Source organism: Ochlerotatus camptorhynchus, unplaced genomic scaffold (genome assembly GCF_037179485.1).
Source record: "Ochlerotatus camptorhynchus isolate MF236.1 unplaced genomic scaffold, CSIRO-AGI_Acam_v1.1 ptg000247l, whole genome shotgun sequence".
Taxonomy (NCBI): Eukaryota; Metazoa; Arthropoda; class Insecta; order Diptera; family Culicidae; genus Ochlerotatus; species Ochlerotatus camptorhynchus.
The window spans coordinates 1,869,031-1,882,550 of NW_027040737.1; the positions used below are offsets into that span (position 1 = coordinate 1,869,031).

General features: G+C 41.8%; 1 protein-coding gene across 1 annotated transcript in view; it reads left to right on the forward strand.

The window, feature by feature from the left end:
- The window catches only part of LOC135704766 (uncharacterized), a 112,078-nt gene extending 98,796 nt beyond the window's left edge, over positions 1-13,282 (forward strand). Inside the window, exon 3 of the mRNA XM_065226269.1 lies at positions 11,208-13,282. Coding sequence (XP_065082341.1) covers positions 11,450-13,057 — 1,608 coding nt within the window. The 5' untranslated portion in view covers positions 11,208-11,449 and the 3' untranslated portion in view covers positions 13,058-13,282. The remainder of the gene's footprint in view (positions 1-11,207) is intronic.
- Positions 13,283-13,520: the final 238 nt, after the last annotated feature.

Below are 13,520 nucleotides of genomic sequence, written 5' to 3' on the forward strand. Positions count from 1 at the left end.
CTTTCTTAACGCTTCAGTGGCGCCACCATGACGAAGAATGTGATGGTGAGTGTTATGTCTGTTTGTCTGTGATTGAACTGTGGAAGTGTTGTGTTGTTTTTTTAGCCCGATCACCGGCGTCGACGCCACTTTGCAGCTGCAGCAAACTTACAGTGACCGGCATAAAAAAAGATCCACCGATGTCGAATGTAAAAATGCAGTAAAACTCATTTATTTTTCAAAAAGTCAATTAATATGATTTATGTCTCAGATAACTAAATAACAAAAGTTTATTTTGACTCAACGATATTGGTAATTTTTATTCCAAAACTTAAAATAAACAACAAATTCAATTCGCATGACTTTTTGAGGTATGACATAAAAAAGATCCATTTTATGTTTCATGTGTTATAATCATACAAAATCGATTATGATCAGCTGGTCAGTAGTTAATATGACCTCCCTTCGCTTCGATAATGGACTGCAGTCGTTTCGGCATGCTTTCGACCAGGTTTCTGAGGTGCTGTGGATCCAGTTCATTCCAGGCCTTCTCCAGGGCAGCAAAATATGTCTGCTTGTTGGTTACGCCGGTCTTCTCCACTCTGTTATCGAGAATTGCCCAGAGATTCTCGATTGGGTTCAAGTCAGGGCTCTGGGGTGGCCATTCCAAGGGTTTGATGCGACAGGCTCGAAAGAATGCGAGCGTTTTCTTTGCCGTGTGCTTGGGATCGTTATCCTGCTGGAAGATGTAGTTGTCTTCCAATTCCATTTTTAGCAAAGACTCTTCCAAATTTTCGTTAAGAATGTCAATATAGCCTTCCGCTGTCATGATTCCATTGATCAGCACCAGATTTCCCACACCAAACCATGAGAAACAACCCCAGACCATAATATTTCCTCCACCGTGCTTCATGGTTGCTTGAAGATGTTTGTCCTGGAGCCCTTCATCGCTTTTCCGCCATACTCGCAAACGTCGTTTTTTGTTAAAAAGCTCAAACTTCGATTCATCTGACCAGATAACACGTTTCCAGAATTCCAGGGGCTTATTGATGTGGGTTCTTGCAAACCTCAGACGCTTTTCCTTATTGACCTTGCTGATGAACGGCCGCTTCCGAGCAAAATAACTCTTTAAGCCGTGCTCAGCAATGCGGCGTCGAATTGTTCGTTCGGATATTGTTAGGTTCAACTTTTCTTTCACTCCGCGGCTGGTAACAAACGGATCCTTTTTGATTTCCCGGATGATTCTGGAGTCCTCTCGGTGATCAGATTTACGTTTAAGTCCTCGTCCAGATCGATCTGCAACGCTTCCAACCCGTTGGTGCTTCAAAATTATCTTTTGAACCGCACCGCGACTCACAGAGTATTTTTCAGCAATTTTGCGCTGAGATTCGTTTTTCTCAAAGTCACGAACGATTAGATTCCGAATTTGATACGAGATTTTCTTTCCACCCATATTTGAACTTTCAAAAACTCGTTACTTTCGCACAATACGTTTACTTCTCAGCGCTGCAGCAGAGATTTGCGATGAATGTAAATAAACAAATGTCAACATTAGGAATTGTGAGGGGTATGTCAACGGAATTTACACGGCAAATTTTTTTTCTACAGGTGGATCTTTTTTTATGTCATACCGTAAACAAGGGGTGCGTTTGAATTTCGTTAGTGGTTGACCTGAACTGATTCGTATATTGAAACTCTTGCACGTACTATAACAAGTGGTACTAGAACAAGCTTAAAACGTGCAATAATATAGCTTTTAAAAAGTGCTTGGGAAAGAAAACCGATTTATCTAACAAGTGAGCCGGTGGATCTTTTTTTATGCCGGTTACTGTAATTCATCACCCAACAGAATACGTACCACGGAGGAGCAAAAATGGCTCAAGCTGGGAGTCCCGTCTTTAGATATGGCCATCCCGGCACTGACCATGGTTACCTGAGAGTGATCAACATGACGGATGCAACCAACCACGTTTTCAGCGAGGACTATCGGGAAGTTCACGTTACCTGATGAGGTGAGCAATTTATCATCGTTTTGCAATTTGTAGTGTAACTAATCCTAATTTTCTTCTATATCCACAGCTTGTCAATCATTGCCCAGACGAAAGACATGACGTTGATATTATTAAAGAAAACACATATGAGTTTCATAAACTCCAGATCGCGTCTCCAGTGGCGTCGCTTAACCTCACTTTTTACCTGTGCACCAACTTTCAAAAACAGCTTTAATGCCATATTCATCTTCTAGTTAACTAGATATTTATCCATTGCAAGCAATATTTTGATAATTGTTTATGTTTTGAGAGTTGGTGCACAGGTAGATTGAGATTAAGGCGACGCCACTGCGCGTCTCAAACCCGAAGGGATCGTACATCTCAGATTTAACTCCACGATGCTCACATAATATTTGAAGTAACCTTGCATCATTTCTTATTCTTTCATGGTAACAAGTGATAACAAAATTAGTCGAGGTTGATAACTAAATTTGTTATGCGATAACAACTGAAAACGAAATTATATCTGGAATAACAAGACTTGTTTTCAAGATGATATCAGGTTGTTATTTTACTTTGCTTCGCGGTGGTAGTTTGCCTCAATCAGTGTTGGAAAAGTTCGCGATATTTCATGAAGTTCACCAAGGGAAAAGTTCGTGAGTCATAGTGAGTTTTCGCGAACTTCTCCATCACTGGCCTCAATGCGTTCCTCCGTGGGGCCTTCGCTCCCATGTGTGGGTGTGTATCCCGCGGGCGCTGCAGTTATCACCAAACAGTCAATTCAGAACTGGCACAGCTGAGGGAATCCGACTGTCTAATTAAAACAAAGCATTCTGATGGCCTCAACAGGTGTTGACACAATGCGATTTCTGTCCAGTGCTCTGAATGTCAACGTGAATAAATTCAAGCAAGCGCGGGTAAACGGCGGGAGTAACTATGACTCTCTTAAGGTAGCCAAATGCCTCGTCATCTAATTAGTGACGCGCATGAATGGTGCATTAACGAGATTCCCTCTGTCCCTATCTACTATCTAGCGAAACCACAGCTAAGAGAATGGGCTTGGAAACACTAGCGGGGAAAGAGTCAGATCCGAGTTGTACGATTCCCTTCGGGCTCGAGATAGACAACCTAATGTTCCACTTTGGGATATTTTGGCTAAACGCGATCTGGAGTTTATGCAAATATATGTTTTCTTGAAGAATATTAATCTTAGAAAGTTTGATTAATCTTGTGTTTAGTTTGTGTTTTGTATATGTATTTGTGTGTGTATTTTTTGTATATTTGTGTTCGATAAAATAGCAGCGCATGCCGATTTTCATACAAAATGGTCAACGTTCGCTAGAGAACTACAAATATGTTCAATTTTACGATTAATAAATACTATATTTTTTGAAAGACCTGTTGCAGTTTTTGATTTGAATTTTTATGTACTGCAAATATTTAAAAAAAAATTACTATTATGTACACTTGTTAATTGGGTGGGGATTGTTATAATTTTGAGAAATGTTAAATTTAAAATCTCAAAATTGAGCTGAAATGCAAATTATTAGTACTGCTGAACAATTTTACCTAGTGTCTCAATTTCCAGCAGGTGCTTCCAAAAATTTGGTATTTTGTAATCGTAAAATTGAACATATTTGTAGTTCTGTGGTGAACTTTTCGGCTCAATTGATCTTAGGAGAACAAAGTTACAACTTGTCAAAGTTGACCATTTTGTATGAAAATTGGCATGCGCTGCTATTATATTGAACACAGGTGTATATATGTTTATGTAATAATTGTATAATTACAAAGCTGATATAAATGATAGGATTAAGTACATGTTTTAGAAATAGTGCAATTTTTTAATCATAAATCATATTCCAAATCTCCTTTTCCCTCTCCCGATCCACACAATTTTCATCCACTAACCTCGAGAAGACCGTGAGTAATCGGTTCAAATCCTTGATAGCTAGCTGCTTGCGGGGAACCTTTCGTTGTGTACTGGAGAACACCATCACTCACCACGCGGTGATTGAATAAACACCGTATGGTGAGACCGGATCGAATTCAACTTTGAAATCTGTGTTAGGGAAATCGGTTTTGCGCAGGCAATCGGTGATAATTTTAACTATCATAGCAACAGTTGCACATTCGTGCAATTTTCAATAGTGACATTTCAAAAAATGATAAAGTCTTAAGTTAAACAGATGCGTAGGAATATTTCTGATCGATTGATTCATTATAACCATTATTAACACTCGCTTTCCCCTGAACTTATCTATGCTTACCTGAAGTTATCTAAATTTGTTTAATAATCAAGCAAATTTTCTAATATATATTCATAATTCCCTGACGCTTCTGACATTTTAGGATCAATCATAGAATTATTGGAATACCTTATAATTACACGGAACTCCTTGTAAGTCGCTGCAAATTTGCTTAAGTCAATGCGATTATTCTGAAGCTATCTGATCGTCCACGAAGTACTCGGAACTTCACTGAATGTCATTAAACTATATAAAAATATCTAAATTTAGTTCTCTGGAATTTGTTGAAGATATCGCTGCTTGCTAAAAGTTTTCGCATTTTTTTTTATTATTGGAACTTCGTTGATGTTCTCTAATCAAAGTTCTTAGAATCTCCATGATATAACACCCTTAAAATACTCTCACGTTTTCCGGATGTTCATAAAATTTCCAGGAATTCTCTCGGAGCTTTGCTGAAGTTTTCGGAAATTCACTGAGTTTCTTGAAACTTCTTTAAGATTTCTAATATTTCCTTGAAATTATTTGAACTGCTTTTTGATTCTCTGACCTGTCTTGATGTTCTCGAAGCTTCCATAACGCTCTCAGTTCTATTGAAGATCTCGGTTCTGCTCGGAGATAAATAGTAAACACCTTTAAATTTCCCTGAAAATCTTTGGACTTATGTGAAGTTTTTGAAATATTTCTGAAGTTTTCATGAATTCTCTGAAGGTCTCTGTACTTCCCTGAAATTCGCGGAACATCTTAAGGGTTCTCGATTTGTTTTTCAGCACATCATGGAACTATCTTGAATTTATCTAAATTAACGATTATAGGTTTTTAATCTATCTAGCTTTTCTGAGCTGCTTAGAACTTAAAAATTTGCACAATACCCCTTAAGTTTTCTAAATTAGTCAAGTTCACAAGGTGTCAATGTGAATTCCCTGAAATTCTAGGAACTTCATAAAAGTTCCTGAAAAGTCTCGGATGCTAAAAGAACCGCTTTGAGGTTCTTACAGCTGCTAGTAAGTTTCCCATATTTGCAGCGTGTTAACTTTCCTTATGTTCCCGCAGTTTGTTTATAGAGCGTCACTGAAATTCTCAGCATTTCCTTTCATTCCTCAGAACTTCTCAAAAGTTCCGCAATTGTTGTAAAGTTAATGGGACTGTACTGAAGATCTCTAATCTTTCATAAAATTAATTACGAACTTGAAATAAATCATTTATTTTTTTACTTAATTCTGGCACTTAGAATATATTCTCAATATCTTGAACTTGTACATCGAATACAAAACTTCAAGACATTTAATATTTTTAGATCTTAGACTAACTTACTTGGAAAACTCAGGTAATTTTATCCGAGCGAGAAAGACGATTAAACGTCACAATGCAAACAATAATCAATCTTGAAAAAAAATTACGCTAAAAAAGTTGAAAATAGTGACTTAGTACAAGAAAAAGTGACTTTAGTGACTTGGACTTAAAAAAAAAGAAACTTTTTAGTGACTGACTTGAAAAAAGTGACCAAGTCACTAAAAAGTTACTCGCTACCAGCCCTGGTGTAGGCATGTTGTTGAGTTCTATCTTCGTTTTATTTATCAATTCAGTTTTCGCGACAAAATTGTTGGAGTAGATCTTACGCTTCAGGTTGGCCCAGAAATTCTCGATGGGACGGAGCTAGGGGACGTTGGGCGGGTTCGCCGACTTGGGTACCACATCGATATTCAGCCACTCCATTTCCTTGAACGATCGCTTCGAGTAGTGGGCCGACGCCAGATCCGGCCCGGACACCGCGTCTTCGCCCTTATGGTATAACTTGATGAACGACGCAACTTCCGGCAGGCATTTCGTACTAACTATCTTACTACGCGGCGCTAGCGTGCACATGAACTTCCTTAATATGTTATGTCTGGAAAGCTTGTCCATATAAGATGTTTCTGTGCAATATGAGGACACGAAACGTAAAAGGGGTGACGTCGATTTCGGACGCCATTTTAAAATCCAAGATGGCGGTCATCGTTTCATGAAAAACTGTCAAATACCCTACAATATGGGTATTTCCGGAAAAAGGACGATGTGTAAAGGCCAGAAATCGATGCCATTTGATCGTTGGTTGAAAAAGAAATTTAAAGTATTCAGTATTGCCTTAAACAAGTGTTCAATTGTGATGAAACAAAACTGTTTTAGAAAAAAAAATGCCTCAAAGATCTTATGACTCAGAGCACCTGAAAACAATGCCGGGACCAAATGGGGACAAACAAGGGTTCTCAATCATGTTTTTTTTCTCTAAAGCAAAATTTACAGGAAGTAAATCTCCCTGGGCATTGTCGTGGCAACAATAATTATTTGAGGACTGTATAAACGACTGCTTCTCACCACAGTTGGAGGAATTTTGCGCAGCCAAGAACATTAGCTTCAAGGCTTTGCTGCTTCTTGATAACGCTCCGTTGCATCCGCCAACCATAAGCAATCCCAACATAATGCACCTATACATGCCACCAAAGATCACGTCTTTGATTCAACCCCTTGATCAAGGCATCATCAAAAATTTCAAGCTGAGGTATGTCAAGAGAAGTTACGAATGCAATGAAGACGACAACGAGGATTTGCAGATCATGCCCGAAATTCAACAAATGCACGGAAAGTTTAGTGCGTCGTGGATAAGAAATACGGTGAAATCAACGAAATCATAAGAGATAAACCGGCTACAGCAGATGAAATTGTTAGCGAACTGAACCCATCTACAATGAATATGGATTATATTTTCATCCCACCACGGCAGAAATCGAGTTCAAAATAAATCAACTCTCCGAGTTCGAAAGCTTCTGCACATTGGACAGTTATGACGAACATAGTGCAAAAATCCAAGATTTGCTAAGGGAAGACGAAACGTTGCCATCTTGCTCAATAATACGTTATACACATTATACAAATAATACGCAGCATGCTTGGTAAGCATTATTCAGGAAAATTAATGCGAGGCAAGATTTTGAGCTCCAAAATACCCTAAAACATTAATTAAACAAAATTCATCTTCCTAGTGGATTATCGCCAAACCTACTCCATACACGGTCGACGTTAACTGTGCTGAACTGATACGAGGTTGTCCATAGCCACTAAATGTCCCTTCGAAAGCCAATTGCCACCATTTTGGATCCCAAAATGGTGGCAGACATCGATTTTGGGCCTATGCACTTCGTCCCCATTAAAAGTGTACGCTAAAGCAAAGGCCATCATCTTCATTTTCAAAATGGCGTCTGGCATCGATATCTGATCTCTACACGTCGTTCCCACACTTAACTTAATCAACACCCACATTTTGGAATTTGACAGTTTTTATTGAACTGATGCCCGCCAGCTTTGATTCCAAAATGGCGACTTTAATCGATATCCAGCCTCTACACGTCATCCCCTCTCCGAAAATACCCATATTGTAGGGTATTTGACAGTTTTTCTTGAACCTATGGCCACCATCTTGAATAACAAAATGACGTCTGGCATCGATTTCCGGCTTCTAAACGTCGTCCCCTTTCCGGAAATACCCATTAGACTGATGCAAAATATGACTTTATCGCTCAAAAGTGCTTAAATGTTTTCAAATCGGGTCCTGATTAGCCTCTCAAAGTTACAACTCATTTGGTTAGAAACAGACTTCGCACAAGCCATTTGAAGTTTACATGTAAATTACTATGGGAAATCTTAACTTTTTGTTCATTGCCTTCTAGTCTTTTCCCATATTGAGCTGCGAAACAGTTCGATAGCCATTTTTATAGAAAATTTTCTCAGCTACAACTTTGCTGAAAATTGTTTCTATGTAAAACGAGATAGGAAAAAGTTATTAATTATTTAAGAGATTGGTAAACTTATGACATGATCAAGCAGCTGCTCTGTAGGCAACACTGTATTTTGCAGTCTGACATAGTAGCCATGATTTGTGTGTCCTATTCAACGCCTCAGAAACACCAATGTTGCCTGCTGAGCAGTTGATTGAGCATGATCATAAGACATCAGTGCATTGAACCATTGATAACTTTCGATCCTTTAATCAAAAAGTGGTCTTCCACAAAGTTGTAGCTGGGAAAATTTCCTACAAATAAAGTTGAAAACTTTTGAAGCAGATCCATATGGTGAATTATTAGATAGACATGAACAAAAATCTTGGTTTTACCATAGTAATTCCCTCACAAACTTCAAATGGTTTGTGCCATCTCAGTTTCTCACCAAATGGGTTCAAATTTTGAGAGGTTAGTCAGGATCCGATTTGGAATCGTTTAAGTATTGTGGAGCGAAAATTTCAAATTTTGCATCACTCTAATGGTCATTGTAGATAGTTTTAGTGCGGGAGTTAGAAGGTGATAGCTCTATTGCAGATCTAGCAACCCATTTCAGAATGTTTGGAGAGTCACACTCATTCCGAGGTTACTTTCACTCACAATAAGCGCCGCATGCGCATTACATACGCACTTACAGATTCGAAAATATTCTTTTCAAACCTGGCGCGTATTTAGTTTAATTTTGATATTTAATTTATAAAGAATAATTAGCCCGGTCTCACCATGCTCCGCTGGTCTGTCGCCGTTAATTGCTTGTTTTGGAATCCTTTGTACTTTTTATCTAACGCTTTGTATTTCATGCCGTGCCTCACCGGCAATTTCCTTCCGTAGATCGTCCTTAGCCGGTTCTGACATGATTCCGCCTTTTCCGGGTTGTCTTGTTTTCCAAGGGAGATAAATCCGCACTAATTTCCGTTCCTGGTTCGATGTTGACTCCTTGCTCGCTGTCTAAAGGGTGATACGGTCAAAATTTGGTCAACGGAAAACGCGTGTAAATCGGTGAAATCGTTTATTTAAAAAATCAAATTAAATTTCTTTTTCAAGTTCAATTAGTATAAAATTCAGGAAAAATATTCAGTTAGGCTTCCGCTTTTCCAAATCCGAATTGCCGGGCCTTACGCTTGACCCCTGCCATCAGATTTTGTACAGCCACCTTGTCCACCTTCTTCGCCGCAGAAAGCCAGTTTGCCTTGAACTGCTGCTCGCCCTTAGCAGTTTTTTTGGTCTTCTTTAGGTTCCGCTTGACAATAGCCCAGTATTTCTCAATTGGGCGGAGCTCTGGCGTGTTGGGAGGGTTCTTGTCCTTGGGAACCACCTGCACGTTGTTGGCGGCGTACCACTCCATGGCCTTTTTACCGTAATGGCAAGATGCCAAATCCGGCCAAAACAGTACGGAACAACCGTGTTTCTTCAGGAAAGGCAGCAGACGTTTATTCAAACACTCTTTCACGTAAATTTCTTGGTTGACAGTCCCGGAAGCTATGAAAATGCTGCTTTTCAAGCCACAGGTACAGATGGCTTGCCAAACCAGATATTTCTTTGTGAACTTTGACAGTTTCATGTGCTTGAAAACATCTGCTACCTTTCCCCTTCCTTTTGCCGTATAAAACTCCTGTCCCGGAAGCTGCTTGTAGTCGGCTTTGACGTAGGTTTCGTCGTCCATTACCACGCAGTCAAACTTCGTCAACATCGTCGTGTACAGCTTCCGGGATCGCGCTTTGGCCGTCGTATTTTGTTTATCATCGCGATTTGGAGTCACTACCTTCTTGTAAGTCGATAGTCCGGCTCGTTTTTTGGCTCGATGCACGGTTGTAGACGATACACCCAGCTTATTTGCGGCATCTCGGAGAGAGAGGTTAGGGTTTCGCTTGAAACTACCGGCAACTCTCTTTGTCGTCTCAGCGGCTTCCGGTTTTCGATTTCCCCCCGATCCAGACTTCCTGGCTGTCGACAAACGTTCCCCAAACACTTTAATTACATTTGTAACGGTTGATTTGGCAACTTTTAGCGATTTTGCCAACTTTGCGTGCGAGTAGCTCGGATTTTCGCGATGCGCGAGCAAAATTTTGATACGCTGCTCTTCTTGCTTGGACGGCATTTTAACAACTGAAGAGTGAATTCCAAAATCAAAATAGGAGCAACATTCTACACACACACACCTTCAAAATGAGGGGTGTTCAGGTTTTTTAAATGCAAAATTGAAAGAAATACGTCAAGTTGATATTGACCAAATTTTGACCGTATCACCCTTTATCCCAAGTCCACCATCTATCACTGTATTGCCATGGTCACTGCTGAACACTCCGTAAAATTCGCGAAAAATAAATAGCAGCAAAAACAAAACACGTCGAATTTCCAGCGTGGCCTACTTCGATCCATCAACGGGGAGTTGTCTACTCAAAATCTATAATTGTTTTGATAGCTTAAAATTATTTTGTGTGGGTGAAAAACATAAGGAGGGCACATGGGGTGTGAACTCAAAATCAATTAGGGTGGGAGGGGGCACGTCCCCCCTTGCGCACGCCACTGGGTAATCTATATGGTCGTCCGAAAATTTCCTTGCACATTTTCATTCCCAGCTTTGATCAGAGCAGTTTTCGGAGCTGGTCACTCACGGAGTAACCATGAGTAATCACAGCTTATCAAATCACTCTTATTCTACAATAATATTTGAAACTTCCCTCTTATGAAACAGCCAAATCATGTTTCAGTCTGAATGTTAATGTCATTTGCGGTGCCAATCTTTATTTTTGGATTCCAAATTGACGTTGGATTGACATTTCCCAACATTGCTTTGTGACGTACTATGAGTAATGAAGTGAGTAATAATAATTAGAAATGTTGTCGGTTGTAAATGAATTGGTGCCAATTCAAGTACCGTCACTGCCCTTGTGAAATTTGGTTCGATAAAAATTGATCAGCTGTAAATCAGAACCGACTGACTGCTTTCAGCAAACAAATTCAATCACGGGATCAACATTTCTCCGAACATTCCCCTGGTGCTATCTTCACCTCATTAGCAGTCCACTCAATCAATTCCAGTTTGCCATCTTCCTGCCGCTGGGCCGCACTCCACACTGCCATGCCATCAGTGTCAGCTTGTTTAATAGCAATCCACCACCGCCGCCACCGTCACCATACTAATTTCATTTCCTTATCTGTTTTTGTTTTCCTTTCAGATTTATCCGCGTGCGCACTTTGGAGCACACACACCGCCCGTAGATAACCGTAGACCGACCAGATCCGACTGCACCACGTCCTCAAAACGCAGTCATGGAACCTTCCGTCCTCGGTTAGTAATCCAGCCGTAAGCTCGGAAATTCAAATGACATCAAATTTTGGGAAATTCCCTCCGCTCAACGCAAATGCACAGTTATCCGATGATTGTGGACAGCGGTTGTGATTAATCGGGCCAATCGGGATGACCGAACCTGCTGTCGCTGCTGCTTCCACTTCTTCATCGTGTTCTGTAACGGTGGCCGGCATAGTGGGTATGTTTGAATCTCAGTCGACAACTGACGTCAAAGCCGCTGTCAGAGCTACTGGCCATATTTGTTCGGTGCTGGGCAGACGAGGTGCGAAGGAGACGGCAGGAGACAACGGTATCTTTAGTTGCTCGCTTGAGCTGGCTGATAAGGCCGTTAAAGACTACAACGACGACGACGACGAGGGTGAAATGACCGGTACAAAAGCGGTTGGCAGTGGTGGCAGACCGCGGCAGCGGAAGACAGCCGTCTACAAGCGTTACTGGGACGGAGATGGCGAAGGAGAACGACGCTCCGGGTCCGGATCCGGGTCGTTTTCCTCCGGGGTCGAAAGTGACGAGGACATGGTCCGGTTTCCGTGCGTCGAACGGCTTATTGAGATGTATGCAAACATTATCAAGCAGAAGGAAGCCGAAACGCAGACCTTCCTGAACAGTATAGCCGTTGGTGGCAAGAAGGGTAGAGGTGGGCGGGTAGACGGTGATAAAAGGCGATTAGATAAGACGGCAGTCGTGGCTGGTGATAAGACAGGTGCTAACGTTGCCACTGAAGTACAGTCGAGTACGGTAAGCAGTACAGCACTGGTAGAGCAGCTGGATGCCAGCAGTTCAGCTCGCATTCGAGAAACTAGAAGTCCCGTATCGGACGACGGTTGGAGTACCACTCAGCAGAGTCCTTACTGTTCAAGTGACGAAGAAAGCTCAGGTAGAGTACAGCTGAAGATGAAAAACCGAGACAAGGTCACCCGTTCGTCGAGTTCAGATTCCGCCCTCGGGTTGGATGAAGACATCGGTCAACAGGAGCAACAGCAGATCATCAACACTGTCGGCAAGACGCGCCGTCTAACTCTCGGGGTGTTGGATATTCCCCTGCGCGCAGCACTTCTGCCTGTGGCAGAACCAGCACTGCTCCCGACCTCGGACAATGTACCCACCACCGGAGACCACTGCCCGACGGTCGTTCGCAGCAAAATGATCCTGGAAGCTCAGCTCATCGAACTCCCGCTTGCTTCTTATTCACCCCTCGCAGACTCCGGTTCAACGGAGGCCCTCGGCTGTCCTAGCAATTCGATCTCCCGCCGAGAGTCCGCCCAGAGCTACGTTAGCGATTCCGGAGTCGACGGAGTTCGCTACGTTCGGACACCATCCGTAGTCGTATCGGACTACTCCGATGACACCATGTGCGGCATTACCCTCGAGGAAATAGAATACCTCCGGAGACATCGGCTTCGCCGGGCATCCACCGATTGCGACTCGGACGTTAGTGCGGCCTCGTCATGTAGTAATTTGAACTACTGCGGCTCGTCGATCAGTGCGTTGGAAGGTTGTGACTATCAGTGCGGCCTGCGGACACCGGAACGGAAGGTATCCGACTGTTCGACCTGTTCCACCCTGAGCTGCGAAGAGGACGATGGCGTTCTGAAGCAACGGTTGCAGGATCTCGGTCTACGGCCACCGGTGGTCTGCAGTGATCTCAACGAGAAGGCGTTCCCGGACCTGAACGCCAAAAAGCGGCCAACCAAAAAGAAGGTTTGTAACCATTGATTGATGCGATTCGTCGTTTGTTTGGTAGCGCTTAAGGTTACTCTAGAGTTCAGACAAATTTGGGTGTATTGACTAGTCCGATAACAGGTTACACGCAAGATCTTCTGCTGTGTGTGTATGTATATATAAATCTCCGATGCGCTCAGAAGCGAGTGATGTGCTAATATGTATTATTGTTACTTCTTATTGTTATGTTACCGTGTAATAAAGATAAGGAAAGACGTAGATGGAAGATGATTGACGTGCAATAGGGGAAAGGCGTTGGACATTGATGACCTGCTGTATCTGCGCTCCATGGAAAACGGTTGCAATCGGTTGAGATACGATTGAAGTCTTATCGGTTGATGCGTCTCACCGAAGGTCCGCTGAATCTTTTGATTTTCCACCCCTCGTTGGTTGTTGGTTTTTTGCTTTTGTTTTAATTTTCTTCGAATTAAGGTTTTGGTAAATTCAGGATCCTTCA